Below are 20,138 nucleotides of genomic sequence, written 5' to 3'. Positions count from 1 at the left end.
GTGAGACCCTTTCTAAAAGTAAAGCTCTCAGACATATGTGTCAGCCTCTGGCCCCCATACACACTGCCTGGGTGCACACATCTGTGTGCGCGCGCGTGCGCACACACACACAGCCTCCGTGCTTTGAATCTGGGCCTGAAACCTACGTTAGGCATTCAGGTAGGAAAGATGAAATGTTGTCCTCAGCACAGGGAGCTGGATCTGCAGGGAGGAGGGAATCAAGAGCAGCTGCCTGCGCTGGGGACAGGGACGAGGGGGTGAGTGAGGGGGCTGTAGGGGTGGGGGCAGGGTGTGGGGGGGGGCGGTGCAAAGGCATCTACCAGCAGAGCTCTGGGGAGCAGAGAGAGGTGAAAGGTGTTGGGGTACGTGTGCAGTACTGGTTCCTCTCTGCCAACCCTGGCTGCCCTCTGAGAGGTCAAAGGGCAACCCCAGATGATCCTACCACTACCTCGTCAGCTAGGATGAAGGGAGCAGTTCAGAGGCTCCTGTCACGTGTGCATTGTTGTGTGATTGGCAGCTCAGTGTTAAGGTGTGGTTCAGCTTTCATGCTGGCTTTGTGCTGGCGGCCCTCAATGGGTTTGTCACCTCTGAGCAAATTGCTTTCTCCTCGGGTCTTCACTTTCATCCTGTGACAGGTAACGTTGGTGCTGTGACCCTTCCCAGTCAATCAGCTCTCCGAGAGTCCAAGGAACAGGCTCTATACATCCAACCAGAATGTCTTCCATCCAAAAACAGAAGAGGAAGGGGCTAAACACAGGGCTGCCCCCAACCAATGGGGACTGTTGCCCAGTGTAGCCTCTTTTCCTTGTACAGATTTGCATTTTATCCAGAGCTGTCAGTTGTAGCATTAATGTTCTGTGGTTGGCTACTCTCATGTGTAAAGATTTTGGAGACACTGGGACTCAGTATGCATTTCCCAACAAAGAAAGGTGAGCGCACATTGCAGAGGAGGGTGTGGCTTGGCTGAGGTTAGTCTAGTGGCCCTTGGTAACAGCTCTGATTGTCTGATGTAGGGACGGACTATTTGATTGACAGGAAAACCTCATTCCCCAACCTGTGGAATCGGCCTCAGTTCTGTAACCTGCTTAACTGCACAGCTGGGGTTTAAAATGATCAAAATGATCAGCACGAGGCCGATGAGATGTGTTGCTCTGCTTTCTGTTGCTGTGATAAACAAAACAAAACAAAACAAACAAACAAAAAACAACAACAAAAACAAATTGAACGCATCTTGGGGAGGAGAGGGTGTGTTTCATCTTACGCGGTACCGTCCATCGGTCCATCGTCTAGGGTAGCCTGTTAGGAGCTCAAGGCAGAAGCCTGGAGGCAGGAACCGAAGCAGAGGCCATGGAGGGCTGCTGCTTACCAGCTCGCTCTCCTGGGCTCGCTCTCCTGGGCTCGCTCTCCTGGGCTCGCTCTCCTGGGCTTGCTCTCCTGGGCTCGCTCTCCTGGCCTTCTTATACCGCCCAGAACCACCAGTCCAGGGATGGCACTGCCCGCAGTGGGTTAATCATTAGCTAAGAAAAATGCCCCACAGATATGCCCAGAGGCCAGTCTGGTGTAAACAGTTCCTCAGTTAGGATCCCAGGTATGTCTAGGTTTGTGTCAAGTTGAAACAAAACTAAAGTAGACGGCTCCCTGAGTAAAGGTAGCTGACACCAAGCTTGGCTAATGACCTGAGTTTGGTCCCTGGAGCCACGTGGTCGAAGGAGAGAACTGGTGCTTATGAATTGTCCTCTGATTTTCGTGTATACACATGGCTCATACACACCATAGCATGTTTGTGCACACACACACACACACCAATTCTGAGTAAGAGTCTGCTGAGAACAGGTTGTGAGGGGGAAATTTAGGGCCTTTGAATTTTGTGTTGGTTTCTTGTCTCGTGAATATTCTCATTGGAAATCTTAGCTAGCTTAGTGCCTGGCCTCTGCTGTCGTGGTAACTATACCTTCATTTTAGTAGAAACAGAGGTGGTTATTTCTCAGCCTTCACTCCTAAGTCTTTCTCACTGGGTGTGTTCTGAGGGAGTCTGGCTGCCGCAGAAGGCTTGCGTGGGATCATGACGGGCTGTATGGGTCCCTGTTACGCTGCAGCTTGTTTTCCTGTATTTTCATGGAGACATTGACTATAAAAATGAGGAGAGTCCCCTTGTTAGGTATAGATAAGTTCTAGAATCCCCAGACCTACGCAGTACAGAGCCTGGGTGTATACAAGGTGGTCTTCCAGTTCTCCAGCTGTGGAGGACATTGATTTATCTTCCAGAATCGCTGGCACATAGCAGGGAGAGCTGCCCAGAGCCTGCTTTGCTGCATCTGAGGTATTTCTTCAGTGCTTGCACGGAACTCCTTTCTTTCTCTCAGGTGGGGCCGTACCAGCCCCGCTTCTTGATTGACAGCTGAAATGTTGGGTGAGGCGGGCAGCCTGTTGGAGCTTAATGCGAGATCTTCTAAACTTCTGCTTCTGGCTGAGTGCCTCTTCAGAATGCCTGCATTAAGATCAAGGCTTTAATCCCTCGTAATTGCCAGGACGGCATGTGTAACTCTCACAGATGGCATTAAAGCCATGCCATGGGTCACAAAACTGGTGCAACCAAACCCTCCACAATCTTCTGCCATGAATTGTTGGTGTGTGCAGTTACATCATGCCATTTTAAATGAAGGATGAAAGGTGGAGTCGCAGCTCAGGGGTGGGTACTTGTCTGCCGTGTGCGAGGTCTGGGATTTGATCCCCAGCACGACAATACAGGGGAATCATGTCAACAACACTGTGAACTATTAATACCTGTTGCCTTTGAGCACGTGAGGTCCGCAGCAGAATGAGAAGGGGCAGGATTCCCCACAGACCCGGCTCTGTCTCCTGCTTTTCTTGCTACCGACCAGTGTCTGGAAGAGCAACTCGAGAAAGGACTTGCTTGGGCTCGTGCTAGAAGGATAGACTGCATTATGGCGGGGGTGGGGGGTGGGGGAGAAAGGCATGCTAGCAGGAGTGAGCTGGTCACATTGCCTCCACAGCCAAGCGGAGAGCAGTCAGGGAGGGGGGTGGGCCAATAAAACTTCAAGGCCCACCCCCAGTGATCCATTTCCTCCCTCTAGCTTCACCTCCTAAATAGTCCACAGCTTTCTCGAAGACAGCGCCACCAGCTGGGGATCAAGTGTTCAAACACACAAGCTTATGGGGACATTTCACACTCAGGCCACAGAGCTACCTGTCCTGCACTCTCTGGGATCATTCCACGCTCATTACCATGAACGCTGGCGCTGTGGCAAACCTATCTGTCACTGCAGACACTAGCTGGCACTTCATTACGTATAGACATTTATACTTAGGTTAAGATGCAAAATTTCACATAAACCCAGGGCGTGCTCACGTGAAAACGCCATCCTCCTGTGACTCTCCCTAGGCTGTTCCATCTCAGCTGGTTCTTAATCACTGACTCAGAGATACAGTTCCTCTTCCCGGGAACTGGTTTTTACGGCCTCCTTTCTTCCTCATTATAGAACTCAAGGCGCCAGAGCCTCAGGCTTAAAACTAAACTACAACGTGGGATTTATGCCCAGAGGTATCCAGAGGGTCAGCCAGTTTGGTATCTTGGACAGAAAGCTGGCCTTCTGGGCCTTTGTCAGGGAATGAGGTTCCTTCCATAGTGGGAGAGGGGGCTTCTCTTTGCCAGCATCAGCCGCATTTCACACAGCCATGTGGCAGTGTTTAGTGGTGAAGCCTGGGGAACCAAACTGGGCTGAACTTTAAGCGGAGCGTGCACAGCTGTGCTTGGTGTGGGAGACGGCGCTTTGGACTAGGCACGTGGGGGTGGGGGTGGCGTGCTTGGTACAGAGCTAGATGGATTGAGACTGCAGGGTCTGATTATATTTCGTGTGATGCAACTTGTGGCCAGATGTGGCCAGATAAACCTGTGCTGTACCGTAACCTGAGCAAAAGCCGTGTGAGAAGCTGGGACAGAGGCTTTCCACTCCAGTGTGGAAACGCAGCCAGAGGAGGGTGAGCAGAGTGGGGGGCATGGAGGAGGCTCACGAATGTGCATTCCTTCCTGCAGAATAACTGAGCCCACATTCTAAGACAGCGCGGGACAACGGTGGGCTGCAGACACCTCCAAGGGCTGTTTGTCTTGAACTAGGAGCTCCCTGCCCCTAAACGTTTTTGAAAAACTTTAACATAAAGACAAGGTGCCAGGCTTTCTGGTGACATTCTTAGGTATGTTATGTGCTTCACCCCTGTTTGCTCTCCCTCACTCCTGTCCCCTGCCAGCCCTCCACTTCTCCAGTGGAAATGCTGGGATTGTGAGAATGATGCACCACACCTGGCTTGTCACAGTGGTGGGACTGAGCCTAGGGCCTTGCACATGGCAGGCAAGCTCTCAACCAACTGACCTACAACCACAGTTCCTACATATCTCAGTGTAGCTACACACACATACACACATATACACACATACACACACATACATACACATACACACATATATACACACATATACACACATACACACATACATACACATACACACATATATACACACATATACACACACATACACACATATGCACAAATATACACACATATGCAGATGCATAATACACACATACACACATATAAATAAACATACATACATATACACACACATATATACACGTACATGTACATACACTCAGTTAAACTCCACATCACATCACATTTTATTGACCCATTCACTGGTGTATCTGTTGAGTGACACCCAGACTGATTCTACAATGTGGCTACGGTGACACGCACCATCGTCGTCACGAGTGAGCAGGAGTCTCCGTGGAGTGCTGACTTAAGTCCCTTTAGTGTATTCCCAGGTCACGTGGTAGTGCCTCGATCCTGATTTCCAGAGAGGCCCCACTAGTACATCCACACCCCCAGTGTGTCTGTCCCCACCCTTGCTAGCATTTGTCATTGTTTCTCTGAGAGTCATTTCAACCGGTTGGCCATGGAACCCCAGGGAAGTTTTGATTTGCATTTTTGTGGTAACAAGAGGGTGTTGAATACTTGCTCTTGACCTATGGACTGTCTGAGCATCGTCTCTTCATAAACACCTGTTCATTTCATTTGCCTCCTTACTGTAGGGCCCATTTCTTGAGTAGTTTTTTAACTCTTTCAAAGAATATTTGCGTAGCGAGTCACTGGGAACGGCTCTGTTCCCTTTGGAAAAGGGAACATTTCAGCAGCAGCAACAAGCACTTACACTACAAATTCAGTTTTTATTAGGGGTGGTTTATTTTGTTATTTAGAACTCTTTGAGACAGGGTTTCTCTGTGTAGTCCTGGCTATCCTGGAACTCACTCTGTAAACCAGAGTGGCCTCGAACTCACCTGCCTCGGCCTCCTGAGTACTGGAATTAAAGGCGTGAGTCACCATGCCCAGCTAATTTAGAACTCTTTACTGTTTACTGTGGTAAGATTAGTACTTCGAGTCTCAGAACTTGTTCTCTGCATGTCTGTGCGTTTATGTGTGCATGCATGTGTGTTGTACACTCTGTTAAATGGCCTTTCTTTGTGTGTGTATGTTGTGTTTGTTTACTTTTTCCTGGTGTAGTAATCTTGGTGAGTGGGAAGGAAAAGACAAATTTGGAAGAATAGCCTACAAGGTGGAAGGGCAATACAAATTTTAATTTTAGGCTGGAGAGATGGCTCACTGGCTGTTCTTGCAGAAGAACTGGGTCCAATTCCAAGTACCCACATAGTGGTTCACATCCAACCATTTGTAACTTTGGTTCCAGAGGATCTGATGCCCACTTCTGTCTTCAGTGGCTACCAGGCACACACAGACGTATGCATGCAAAACACACACATTACATAGATAAATCTTAAGATTAAAAATTCCTCCCAAAATGGATAGTGAGTTGTTCCTGCCGTCCCTTCGTAGTTTGGATATTATAAATTTGAGTGAATATTATGGTTAGGATGAAGTATGGAGCGTAAAAATACGGCACACACGTCAACACTACTTCTAGTGGAAGCCGAGGTTACTTCTGCTTCCTGCTTCGGCAGGTGCGGGCTCCCTTCTTCCGCCCATGCTTACCAGAGGTTCTCTCATAACTCTGGGAATTACTACGCAGCACGTCACAGCTTAAGGGTGTCTCAGCTTTTACTTGTAAACATTTCAATCACCCCACATGCAGGGAGGGACCCCTGTGTGCTGCTGTCTTCAGTGGAGGAACTGGTGCAGTGAGATCGTGCCTGGGACCCTTTCCAGGCAGATGCTGATCTAAGCACCAAGGCTCCCTCGTTTAGGGCCTGAGCTCAGCCAGTCTCTCATATCCCTGACTCCCGGTGGCCGTGTCGGCATCACACAGCTATCCCAATGTCCCAGAAGTGCCTGCAGCAAGACTTTCAGATGGTCCCATGGTTATTTTTCTTGTCTGTTTAAGGCCTGTTATCTGTAGCTAGTCCAGCTTCCTTCAGCCTTTTCACAGGTTTCCTTTCCTCTCTGGTTTGTTTCGGTGTGTGGTTTTGTCATTGCTGCTTGTATTTTGGAGACAGAATCTCTTGTAGCCTAGGCTGGCCTCGGATCCTTTATGTAACTGAGAACGATATTGAACTGACCCTCTCGCCCCCACCTCCCAAGGGCGGGGGTTATACGCGTGCGCCATCAGACCTGCCTCCTTCTGTCGTTCGTTGTTTTGAGGCAGGGTCTTGGCTCTGTAGCCTACGTCGACCTTGAATCCGTAATCTTCTTTCCTCTGTGTCCCAAGTGCTAGGGTTATGGTTGTGAGCCACTAGCCTGTTTTCTTCGTCTCTGTGTATATTTATGGTGTGTGTGTGTGTGCCTGTGTGCCTGTGTGCCTGTGTATGCAGCCCAGAGGTTTGTATCATGTCTTTTCCTCAGGCGCTCCCCACGTTATCATTTATTTATTTTTATCATTTATTTATTTAAAGGACCTCTTAATACCTGGGAGTCTGCCAGTTGTCTAGGCGGGCTGGTTTTCCACGGACTAGGACTATGGGTATATGCCTCTGTGCCCGGCTTTTGTGTGGGTGTTAGGGAATCCACACTGAGGTCCTCACACTGACTTGGCAAGCCCTTTACCAGCTGAGCCACCTCCCCACCCCCCACCCCCACCTGGCATTGCTTGCTCTCTATGGCTCATAGGTGTCCGTGTCTGGAATCTGTCACTGTCTGGGATAATCCAAGGTGACCATCTTCTGGAGGGGAAAAGTTGATTTAAAGTATGGTTTCAGGTTGTCTCTGTTGGTGTTTTTGCTTTGTGCTGGTGATGAGGCCGCATACCCTGCGGGAAGTGCACAGAGGAGTGAAATCAGGCGTGTCACGGTTGGAAGGCAGAGCAGTAAAGTCAGGCGCATCACAGCTGGAAGGCAAGAGGGGACAAGAAGGGCTCAGGGTCCCGTGCTCCCCTTCCAGGGCAGGATGCATCCCCACCAGGCCCTGGGAACCCTGGGACCAAGTCTTTATTTAGTGCGTGAGTCTGGGGGCGGGGGGCGGTTCTAGATCTAAACCATGACTATATTTATATTTATATAAAAAGAGCTGGTTAAAAGGAGTCATCTGATCTGCTGACGAAGGGCTTACTACGGTCCATAGACGTGGTGGCAGGAATTAGGTACAGTAGTCCCTGCAGCCTGTGGGTAAGACTTGCAGTCACCTCATCTTAAGGACAAAGCTCTAGAGGTTCGGGGCTTCCTTTGTATCTAGAATCACGCACACACACACACAGACACAGACACACATGCTCACACACACACACGCACACACACACACAGAGACACGCACTTACAACAGGAGAGGGAGAGAGGAACACCTGGAAGTAGACGAGCCACAGAGCTCTTCTGTGAGGTGACCTGTGGACCTCGACTGCGTCATGGCTCGTGGTGGAAACACAGGTGGGCTCACAGAAGCCGGAATACAAACAACGGGGTTAGAACGGACGCAGTCGGCTTTGTGTGACAGAGACTCCCATCGGCTGAACACCGAGGATCGCGTTTTGTTGCTTGAGAAGGTAGAGGCCTAAGCCTGCCCTTTGGAGCTCCGCGGAGGATGCACCCATTTCACCCATGTGAGACACGTACCCCAGCTGGCCTGTGGCACTCTGTCTTCCACCGGCCAGGGCACACCTGGTGTGCTAGGGAAGCGGGACCAAGGCTTCCCTGGGGACTTGGTAGGGATGGCTCTGGTGAGTGGAGGGACAGCCAGCTGTGGTGAGGACAGAAAGAATGCCTTTGGAAATTAAACTTGGTAATGAAAACATTCTTCCGAGGGCAGAGCCCCAGGTGCACTGTAAACCAGCCGAGGCCATAATCGAAACACAAAGGCGTCTTCAGAAGCAGCGATCTGGTTCTTTTTCCTGCACTAATCCTGAAATCCTAGCACACGTTCACATAAAGACAGGATTGGGTGCATGAAGGTGCCTGTTTCCATCAGTCAGCGAGCTGTTCGTAGCCAAGCTGGTTGAGGCTTCAAGTTTTAGGGTGATGATCACACTTTCATGTAGCAAATGCCACCCTAATCTGCCAAGAGCCCCCGGTGGCTTTGGGGTCAGCTGAGGAGAGGAGAGCTTTTCGGTCTCAAAGTAGGGGGAGAAATTTTATCATAATTCATGTATAATAGAACGGTACAGGGCACTGCTTTCAAAATACTCACTGAAGTGCCAACAGAGCACGTGGTTTTGGGGTTGAAATCTGACGGACTGTGAAATGTTCTGCATTGCCAGAGCTCCTAGCTGGCAGGGTTTGTCTTCCGAGTTGAGTAAGAAACTACTCTATGATCGATGGAGGAATTATCCTGGCCTTGGCCAGCATGCCATGTGTAAAATCACACAGGGACTCATCCTTCTGGGCTCAGCAAAAAAGTCGGTCCTGGCGCTGGGGAGACAACTCGAGGACCTGAGTTCAACCCCCAGCACCCATCTCAAAAAGCCAGGTTTGGTGAGCATACTTGTAATCCCAGCCCTGGGAAAGTGGAGACAGGAGGCTATTCGGGATTCACCAGCCTGCCAGTCTGTGTCATCAGTGAATCCCAGGTACCAGAGAGAGATCTTTCCTACAAAGCCAAGGCGGCTGGCTCCTGAGGTAGGGCATCCACGGCTGACCTCTGGGCTCTGTGCCCAGGTGCTGATATACTCCTGTACATATACATGTTCAAAGTCAGCCAGCCCTGTCCTCAGGCTCCCCCATCCCTCACCTGGCACAAGTTTATGTGGACCCCATATGCAGTTAGGAGAGCTTCACCTGGATGCTCCACTTAGGTGACTGTATCGGGTGGGGAAGAACCTTGGATCCTTGTAGGTGGGCCCCACATCTCAGAGTTCCAGTGTTGCAGGGGTGGGAGGCCTGTATGATCTTGGACGCACAACTGATGCGATTTTACCCTTTATCTAGACACACTACTTCGGCCTTTGGTTTCTCAGCAAGAGCCAGCAAGCGAGATGGGTGGAGCTAGAGAAGCCGCTGAAGAAACATCTGGACAAATTTGCTAACGAGCCTCTGCTTTTCTTCGGAGTCATGTTCTATGTGCCAAATGTGTCATGGCTTCAGCAGGAGGCCACAAGGTAGGTGTGATCTCCCTCAAGTTCCCCATAAGGGTGTGGATCACCGAAAGGCTTCCGGTGAAGTGGAGGCATGCTGGCTTCTTTAGTTGCGTGTGGAGGCCGAGAGGGTGGGGGCCTGGAGGTTGCCTGCCAGTTACCATGCACCTGCAGAAGTTTGGTTTGACCCATGTGGCTAGTGCCAGCCCTGGTACAACAGGTAGAATTTTGTGTATAACAGCAAAGAAGTATCTGTTGGGAATGGTAAGTCAAATAGGTAGGCTAGAATTTAATAAAAGCCAACCATCTAATTCTGTTTCGTCCACCCCATCCACCTCCCCAAACACCACTGGGCTTTGCACTTGAGGCCTAAGATGGTTCTAAAGATGGAAATCAGGTTGAGGAGAAAAATGTCGCGAGGGCAAGGTTTTGGTTATGTGATGTTACATAAACAGGGGTAGGAAGTCAACAGCATAGCGGAGCCTCGGGGTGGCCATGCTATCTTATGTCCTTGTAGGAACTGCAAATGTTAAAGTTCAGGCGGCTTGTGATTCACAGAGCAAGACAAGAACATGTTGTTGGTGCTAGGATGGCGTACATGGTAGCTGTCTGTGTGCACGATGTACACAGAGATGTCTGTGCCTTGGAATCGCTCATCAGGTGACATTTCTGGAGGGAGCCAGAAGCCCAGAAATGCTCTCTGTTTTTGTATTTAAAACCTGTTGCTCCAATTTGGATGTTTGGAATCCTGGAGAAGCTAAAACCAGTGACAAGCTTGGAGGATGGCAGAGTGCCCCAGTGTTTCTCACTGTGTGGGTTTCAGGACTGTAAATTTCTCAAATGACAACACGGTTCAGATTTCTATGTTTCCTGCTCCTCCTCCTTCTCTTCTTCCTCCTGCTCCTCCTCCTCTTCAAGAAAAGCTGTTGCTGGTAGCGGTGGCTGTGGCTTGGTGAGTAAAGCACCTGCCGTCCAGACACGGAGATCTCAGTCGGAACCCCAGATCCTGTGTAAAACGTGGGTGTGGCAGCATGGACCTCTAACTCCAGGGTGGGAGAAGGGTCGGGCAGGGGTGTCTTTTGGAGGTTAATTTGAGATTGACCCATGTCACCCACTGGAACAAGTCTCTTCATGATGGAGGATGCCTGACAAGAGACTGGTGACATTAGAGAAAAAAATGGACGAGTCAGGCCTAAGGTTAAGGGGACAACTGAGTAAAAACATAAAAGATATCAAAGAAGGGAGGGCTGTGGGATGGCTCTGGTCCCACAGAAGCACGAGGACCAGCGTTTAGTTGGCAGCAGTGGTTCCTAGTGTTGGAAGACAAGAGAGGCCCTGGGGATTTGCTGGTCAGCCAGCCTAGCTGGGTTTGTGAGGTTCAGGGCCTGTGAGAGATCCTGTCTGAGACATAAGGCGGAGAGTGACTGAGCAGAGATACCCAGTGTCAACCTCTGACCTATACACACACACACACACACACACACACACAGACAGACACAGTATATCAAAAGGAGAATATATGGAGCTACAAAATCAAAGGAGAGAATAAGAAACGACCTGATGCGATTCTAGACACAAGCTGGCAGCAGCTAGGCCCCTACTAGACAGATGGGAGATGAGTCATGAAACCATAGGAGCTAAAGAGATTAAGGAGCATGGAGCTCTAAACCATATTCCCAGCTGGAAGATGTGTTCTGTGAGCCTTGAGAACGTTCGCTCCTCCTTGGGTAGATGTGACTCCTGCCTGGACCACCACGGTTCTTTGCTTCTCTCCCATCTCTGCCAGGTTCCCCCCAGCAGGGGCTCCTGCCCGCCAGACATCTTCCCCTTTTTATATCCTCCTAAATCAAAGGGAAACTATTTTTTGCAGCATGCTTTCATAGCAACGGAGTCACTGTAAACACATGGTTTTCATACTTTGCTGGGCCCGGAAGGTGAGAAGATGGTTTCTATGTGAGTGGAGAAGCCCTTTAATGGGCTACTTAATGATTGCAAGGGACGGCTGCAGAGCTGCTGGCCACTCACACCCTGCGGCAAGCTTGAAATTGATGTTCAGGCCTTTCCCAAATCTTCAAGTTGTGAAGGCCCTCTTCAGGGTTTCAGACCTAAGAATACTTTTAAAGGAGAAGACTAGTGGGTTAGGGGGGCTCAGTTGGTAGAGTTCCTCCACACAAGTGTGAGGACCTGAGTTCAATTCCCAGCATCCATGTAAAATGCAGGACAAGGTATGTGCTACATTCATCCCCAGGGTTAGGGACGGGGAGGCAGGTAGGTCCAGCCAGCCTAGCTGAAATGGCATCACCAGGTCCCAGAGAGGACCCCCTTTCAAAAGACAAAGATTAGTTCTGAGGAACCACACCCAAGATACACAGACAGACAGACAAACAGGCACACTCAGGAACACTAAACAGAGGATAAATAATTTTCGAAGAGTGAATCTAATACTCATGGTGCATGTCTGACTTCTTAAGTGCATAATTAATTGTCAGGTTTTCCTTTTCACTGCTCATCAATGAGCAATGTAAGACACATGCATCCCAGTGGTCAACACGCTACAGAATTTGCATAGTGTAACTACAATTGTAGCTAGGCCACCAAAGACAGTCTTAGGACCTTGTGGTAGTGGTGAGGAGACTTGGGGCCGTGGGATCTGTTCTAGGTCCCCCCATCTTTCCGTGCTGCTGCTGTGCCCCAGAGTACCTTCTCCTTAAAATCACATCCCCACTGCCCACCTCTTCTAAGTTCTAACTGGGAGGCTGTGCCCTTGTCTACAGCTAACACTGCCCAGCAACTAGGAACATGACTTTTGACATGCTTACTTTCTACATGGGCTTCCTTCAGCATTGGAAGTCCTTCCTGTTTGGGAACAAGAAATTATCTCTCAACCAACTAGGGATGAGTGCCCACATTTAGGGTCTGTGGTCTTTCTGTATGTGTGACAAAGAAATCAGGTTGTTATATTTCTAGACTATGCTGTGGCCTTTTCCTTCCAGTGTTACCTTCAGATCTATGGCATATTGAGGGGAAAGCCATGCCAGTTCAAGTCCTGTGCCTTCACATGAGACAAGATAGTGCCTTTGGTTATATCTATGAGTGTCCATGAGTGCTCAGTGTATCAGGTCTGTACCATTTTCTGAGATAGTCAAGATAGCATGGGGTGTCATTTCTTAGTTCCATCTACCTTTTATTTCCTCGTGTATATGTTTATGTATGTATATATGTGTGGGGAGTGTGCATGTGTGGGGTGCACATGCATATGCACATGTATGTGTGTGTACATGCCTATGAAAGCTCAGAGTTGATGTAATTCATTTGTCTCTGTTGCTCCCTACTTTATCCATTGAAACCGGGTTCTCTCAGCTGAACCCTGAGGTCAATGATATGGCTAGTCGGCCTAGCTAGCTTGCTGCACTCTATGATATGTCTAGTCCATCTAGCCGGCTTGTTGCACTTTATGATATGTCTAGTCGGCCTAGCTAGCTTGCTGCACTCTATGATATGTCTAGTTGGCCTAGCTAGCTTGCTGCACTCTATGATATGACTAGTCGGCCTAGCTAGCTTGTTCCACTCTATGATATGCCTAGCCGGCCTAGCTAGCATGCTGCACTCTATGATATGTCTAGTCCATCTATCTGGCTTGCTGCACTCTATGATATGACTAGTTGGCCTAGCTAGCTTGCTGCACTCTATGATATGTCTAGTCCATCTATCCGGCTTGCTGCTCTCTATGATGTGTCTAGTCGGCCTAGCTAGCTTGCTGCTGTCTATGATATGGCTAGCTGGCCTAACTAGCTTGCTCCATGGATCCCAGCTCCACCTTCTAAGCTCTGGAATTATAGGTGGGCTGCCCCATACATACACTTGGCATTTGTTTGGTTGTGGGGATCAAACTTTGATCCTCACCTATGGCAAGCACATTTACTACTGAGCACTCTCCCTAGCCTCCAATGGTCTTTTAATTTTGAAACAGGGTTTTAGTGACCTAGAATTTAACAATTAGGCCAGGCTGACCCCCAGTGAGCCCCAGGAGAAAGCCTCTTTGGTAGCATGTGCTCTTGTGCCTGGATTTTTTTCTGTGGACTCTGGGGATGAACATAGACCTCTTGCTTTTACTGGCTTCTTTCTTCCTTGGCTGGAAACACTTGTGCCATCCCTTAGATTTTGGAGTCTTGCGTGTGCACTGTGCGAGTCTACAGCCTGGGTGTTCAGAATGTCCCTTCTAGAAGCTTCATTAGGGCAATGATTCCATGTTCCTTTACACTTTGTTTTTGTTCCCCAGTTATTTTGCTTTTTTGTACATTGTCACCTGATGAAGACTTTTAAAAAGACTGATGTTTAATTATGTGTATGGGTGCAGATATGTGCCCACGAATACAGGTGCCCACAGAGGCCACAAGAGGTGTCTCACCTCCTGGAGCTGGAGTTCACAGGTGGATGTGAGCCCCTGGCATGGGTGCTGGGAACAGAACTCAGGTACTTGGAAGAAAGCAAGTGCTGCTAATTGCTGAGCCATCTCTCCAGTCCTGGTGGGGTTTTAAAGTTTGTCATTGGCTTGAAAGTAGACTCCCTCTAGGAGGACCTGCGTTCTCCTTGGCATGCCCCCTTCCCTCCCCCGCTGTGGATGAGTCCCCTTCCCTCCCCCGCTGTGGATGGGTGCGCCTCTCTTAGTTCCTGAGAACAGCATTATTTCTGCCAGACACTTTCAAGAAGTAGCTGACAATAGAGCCCAGTCTCTCACTCTGTGCAGTCTGTGTTGAGACAAGGGAAGATGGCTTTCTTTAAAAAGTAGTGACCTGGGGGTGGGGTTGCTTGCCAAGGGAGATGGACTCTTGATTAGATGGTGGTTGCTGATTGCATCCTGTTTGTTTGTTTGTTTGTTTGTTTGTTTTGGTACCAGGGTTTGAACGCAGGGTCTTATACACACTGAGCAGGCGCATACCACAGAACCGCATCCCCTGCCCACATTCCTTTTCAAGTTTGCTTTCATTCAGTACCCGTTCCATGTTAATCTTCCTGCTAGGCAGCTGGAATGTCGGAATGGACAGATCTGAGTGCCTTACCACCAAAGAGCTGTAACTCCAAGCCATTTTTATTTCACGTTTTTGATGAACTAAAGGTTGATTTGCATTTTTTAAAGTTTGTGTTGCTCCCCTCGTTACTTCCTGGAGAATGTTCTGTCATTGGTCTGGCACCCAGGGTGCTTGGCAGGCGCTCTCGTAAACAAGGCTGGCATCACGGTTCTGCCACATGTACAGCCAGGGTCACACGGCCTGATGCTCAGCAAGGCCCTGAACTTGGCTTTTTGTAAGTTCTGTGTTGCCATCTTGAAATCTTTAATGTGCTTTTTAGAGGTCTGAGATTTTCACGCCGCTCCAAACTGCAAGGAAGGAGCCGCAGCACAACCCTGTCTCTTTCACTTGCTCTGTTCCTGTTGTTGCTGGGGCCTCTTCGGATGGGTGGATCTGAGTCTGCCCTTAGGAGTGTGATCAAAGTACCGGTGACAGAAAGCTTTTGTGCAAATGGAAGTGTGCCTCTGCCACCATCTCTGCTCCTGGCTCGGGGCCTGGCTGGAAGAGGTCGAGATGGGCCAAAGCTAATGAGTGTGTCTCATTTTCAACTCTAATTTCCTTGTGTTCAGCAGAAGAACACTGAAGTTTACACCCTCAGCTCAGTCAGGTGTGTGCCTAGGCCACAGGGTCACAGGTGACTGTCTAGGGAGCCTGCTGCGACCCGAATCCAGAGGAGGAGGCACGCTCCCTGGCATTCGAGTTGACCGTGAATGAGTTGACCATGAAGGGGCAGTTTCTGGGAATTCTTTGTGTATGGAAGACAGACCAAAACACTCCAATAGTCTTTAGGGATAACTAATTTGGTACAATTTATTTTTTATTGAAAGGGAAAAAAAACCAATGCTTTAAAAGCAAATAAATCAGAAACCTCATTCCTATTTCAAAGGTGTCTTCCCACACAGTGTTTGATTTGATTTCTTTTTCTCTCGCATGTGTGAATGTGTACATGGGTTTGCATGTGCATGATTTCACATGTATATGCAGGTACATGTGTATATTTTGTGCATACATGTGGTGACCTGAGCCTCTCCACTGAGCTCAGAGTTGGTCAGCCTGACCACTCTGACAGGTCTCCTGCCTCCACCTTCCAAGTGCTGGAAGTATAGTTCGGCCACCGTGCCAAACGCCGTCTCTGTGTGTCCGGGGATCTACCCCCTCCCCATGCTGGCAATGCTACGAACATGTTAAGCACTGAGCTGTCAACCTAGCCCCTGATCTGTGCCCTTTTAGCCGTGGATGCTTACTGTGTGTTTTACTCATTAGTAAAGCAGTTTACAAAATCAGGTGTGCTATCCCTCAAATCTTTCCCTTTAACAAAGTAAGAATTTGATCACAGCACATTAAATCCTGGGTTATTGTGTCTTCAGTGACTTATCATCTGGGACATCTTTAAAATCAGTCAAAAATAATGCACTTTTTGGAGAGCTTTCTTGAAATCCAGCCGAAAAAATAATCCTCAAGCAATCCTCAAGCAAAACTATTTTATTTTCCTGAATTCCTTGGTTTTCAAAGTTGTGTCTGTTCATTCATCGACTCCAACGCTGCCAGGCTGAGAAGGACTCAGCGTCTAGCCAGAGAAGTGCCGAGACTTTGCCTCAGAGAGTTGCTTAGCAATCGCACATACTATACTTGTTTCGAAAGTAGAGTGGAAGGCGATGATCCACCAGCACAGCGCTTACCTTTAGCGAAGGGGCGGAAAGAACAGAAGCAAAGAGAAGCCGTGGGAAGAGATGTTCCGTCGTGCCCAAGCTTGCCCACTACGCTTTATGAAGACTTTAAAGGCTCCCATTTCTTATAAAGAATTCTTTGGATTTGTAGGGGAGTCATTATAATGGGTGGGATTGGGCATGATCCATTGATTGCAAAATGGGTTTTCCATATATATATATATATGGAAACGTGTGTGTGTGCACACACACACGTATATATATTTATCAGGATGGTGGAGGTGTAGGGAGTCAGCGCTCTAGGGACCTTTGCTCTCTTCTTGTCCTAGAAGGGCAGAGTACTAGGATATTGAGTTGGAGTGAGGAAGGAGGAGAGCAGAGGGGAGGGGACAGGTCCACTGTGTCCACACAGTAAAGGTCCAGTACCAGAGTGGCAGCAGAAATGCAAAGAAGGTGTAGATCTCAAGACTGGCTGTAAGCCCCACAGTGGCTGGTCCAGCCCAACACCAGTACCCGTGCTGCTCTCGAATTCATGTGCTGTGTACTAAGTGTACAGGTGGGTGGGCCTGGTGATATGAATGTGGCTTTAGTCTCTGACCCGATAGGGATTGTATACACAGAGCTATTACACCTAAGAAATGGTATTCAGATCATCACACCAAGGGCATCTTTATATTACTTTGAAAGTGATTTAAAAAAATACTGTGTGTCTGGTGTGCCTGTGAGATGGATGGAGCTCGCTAGGGGACAGCTTTGTGGATTAATTCCCCCCTTACGTGGGTTCCAAGAACAGAACTCAGGTTTCCGGGCTTGCATGGCCGGCACCTTCTCCCCTCCCCTCCCCAGCCATCCTGCCAGCTCTCTTTCCTTCCTGTTTGCCAGAGCAGAACACACTTCTCCTCCAAGATGGTTGACTGACCTTAGGAGATTCTGACAGGTCAGAACAATATGTAAGCAGGTAGATGCCATCTTGGCTAGCCTTCTTTCCCGGTCCCCACATTTACACTGGCAGCGTTATTCCTTGCCATGCCTTCTCTGGCCCTGTAGGCATTTAGGTTGTGACCCAATAGGAAAGTCACATCAACCGCTATTTCCCTAGTGACTCAGTTGCTGTCATCCAATTAAACATCCATCTGTCTTAACACATTAGCTGAGTGTGCAAATGTTTCCCTACAAACCTCCTCTGAAGACCTTGTTTGTATAAAAGCATCACTTTTGGGGTCAGATTGTAGGTCCTCCTGCTGTCTGGAGACCCAAGGCTCGAGTATTCCAGAATTCTTACGGATTGGTTTCGGTTTCTGCCTCATCTCTGATGACCCATGAAGTTTATTCCTGACAAGGACACTATATGATTTTTAATAATATGGAAGCAACTTAAGGGGGGAGGTTTTGTTCTGCTTCACAGTTTGAGGGGACACAGTCCATTGTGATGAGGAAGGGATGTCCGTGGGCAGCTTTGTGGAGGTGAGAATGTGAGGCTCCTTCCCTCCCTCCTCACAGAAGCAGGAGTGTGTGTGTGTGTGTGTGTGTGTGTGTGTGTGTGTGTGTAGTAAGAATATAACCCTCCAGACTCTGTCCCCCAGTGAGCTACTTCCTTCAGCTAGGTCCTACCTCCCAAAGGATCCGCAATCCCCAGAAACAACATCAGTAGCTGGAGACTAAGTGATCAAGCCCGTGACCCTGTGGGACCACGTTCCATCAAATGGTAATGGGTACTAATTGTTTTATGTCTGTCTTCCCCACCTCCTCCCCGCCACCTCCCAAATCCTGAGCTGCCGTAGCCTGTCTGAGAAGGAGTCTATCAAGACACAGTTCTTCCAGAATCATAGTTTTATAGCTAAATACAGTGTCACCGAAGTGGCGGTATGCTTCATTTACAGACCCAGAGTGACACAGGGACGCTGCTCAGTCCAACAACGGCTTAGGACAGAGGACCGGGGTTTTTAGGTGAAACAGGCTTGTTGGCATAGGATCTATTTGAACTCCCTGAGAGCCTTTGCCAACTCCCACTCTCCTGCCCTGCGGCTGCTTAGATGTACCACAGGACTGCTGGTCCTGGAGAGCTGAGTTTTGTCAAAGAGAAGGAAGTAGCAGAGACAGAGCCGGGGGTGGGGGGGGGACCCCGGCACATCTTTGAATGAGCCTTTAACATCGTGAGCGTTGTGCACCAGTGGGAACCAGGATGGGCTTTGGTTTGACTTTATCTGTCATCTTCAGCCTTGGGCACACAGTGCCAGGCTTTCAGATGGCACGAGGCCTGGAGAAGAGTGGGGAAGGACAGCACTAGAAATAAGCCGTGGAGAAGACGCCTGCCCCTGTCAGGTTACCATGTGTGGCCGTAAAAACAGTAAGAGGCCAGGCCAAGGAATCAGGCCAGGCTGAGGAATCAGGGACACGCTACCTCACGACCACTCATGCCCCCAACTCATCCTGTCTGTCCTGCTTGCACCCGGGGGGAACAGGGGATTGTTGGCCTGCTGTTTCCCGCTGGCACCGAGGTGATTTAGGGCCAGTTAGAGCAGTGTGCAGCCCACTTGGCCTAAAATTCGTCAAAACCAAGCGGACTCTTGATGCTTTGCTGGGAAATGGAGGAGATGAAGTGATGTTAGAAAAACGTGCTTTTGAGGAGCAAACATGTCTGGAAGACGGCAGAAACAGCGTTTCGTATACAAAAGTGTAGGTTGTCGAAGCTGGTGTCACTGGTGTCACTGAAATAGATGACCCGCTGTGAGAACATGGAGGCCGTTGGTATGACTCTGGTGGACACTGACGTCAGTTACTTATTCTAGACTCCTCATGTCTGTTTCCAATGATAACTGGAGTCAGCAAAGAACTATTTTGGTTTAACGTTCAAGGACCAGAACTCCTGCAGTAGAAGCCCCGGGTGCTGGGAGCCAGGAGGCCTCAGTCCTAGGTACTTGTTTCCGGGTCAGGCCAACACCCTCCTCGGTGTGGCATCCGTGTATGTAGTTAATCGACAGACGATACAGATGTTCTGAGTGCCCTGTGTGAGGAATGCAGAAGGGGCCCAGGCAGGTGGCTCAGTGCTGTGATGCAACCATGGGGACTTGTGTTGGAAACCCAGCAATGAGGGGGTGGAGGTAGGCGGGTCCTGTGAGAGCTCATTGGCCTGCTGGCCCAGCAATGGGGGATGGGGGTAGGCGGGTCCTGTGAGAGCTCACTGGCCTGCTGGTCCAGCAATGGGGGATGGGGGTAGGCGGGTCCTGTGAGAGCTCACTGGCCTGCTGGTCTAGCAATGGGGGATGGGGGTAGGCGGGTCCTGTGAGAGCTCACTGGCCTGCTGGTCCAGCAATGGGGGATGGGGGTAGGCGGGTCCTGTGAGAGCTCACTGGCCTGCTGGTCCAGCAATGGGGAATGGGGGTAGGCGGGTCCTGTGAGAGCTCACTGGCCTGCTGGCCCAGCCAAAGAGCAAACTTCCTGTTCATTAAGAGACCCTGGCTCAAACTGGAAGAGCAATTAAGGGAGACACCTGATGTCATGCTTGTGCGGGTCCACATATGCACACATTCACATACAAACACTACACATGCAAACATACACTACACACACTAGCAAATAAGAGACACAGATAGGCATACTTATGTCCTTCCACAATATCAGAATGTATTGACTATCAAATTCATATGCCCTGTCTCGCCCATTGGCCAAGGCTTGTCAGTGATCTGACTTCCCTTGATAACCAGCCTTCAGTAGTCACAGGCTCTTTCATTCCAATCTTAATTACTAACATTAACTTTCAGATAACACATTCCATTACACACACATACCACCACCAGCAGCAGCAGCTGTGCAGCATACTCTGTCAGTGTGTGTGTGTGTCTGTCTGTCCATGTCCGTCCATGTCCCTGTCTGTCCATCTGT

At 49.3% G+C, this 20,138-nt stretch overlaps 1 protein-coding gene across 2 annotated transcripts in view; it reads left to right on the top strand.

Annotated features, from left to right (window-relative positions):
- Positions 1 to 20,138, top strand: part of Ptpn14 (protein tyrosine phosphatase non-receptor type 14) — a 138,121-nt gene that overhangs the window by 56,215 nt on the left and 61,768 nt on the right. For both annotated transcript variants that reach the window (XM_048439470.3, XM_085687538.2), the window contains exon 3: positions 9,375 to 9,544. In XM_048439470.3, coding sequence (XP_048295427.2) covers positions 9,375 to 9,544 — 170 coding nt within the window. The remainder of the gene's footprint in view (positions 1 to 9,374; positions 9,545 to 20,138) is intronic.

This window comes from Myodes glareolus, chromosome 5, assembly GCF_982192425.1.
Source record: "Myodes glareolus chromosome 5, mMyoGla1.1, whole genome shotgun sequence".
Taxonomy (NCBI): Eukaryota; Metazoa; Chordata; class Mammalia; order Rodentia; family Cricetidae; genus Myodes; species Myodes glareolus.
Note: the sequence above shows the minus strand (reverse complement) of the source record. Positions and strands in the feature narration are given on the sequence as shown.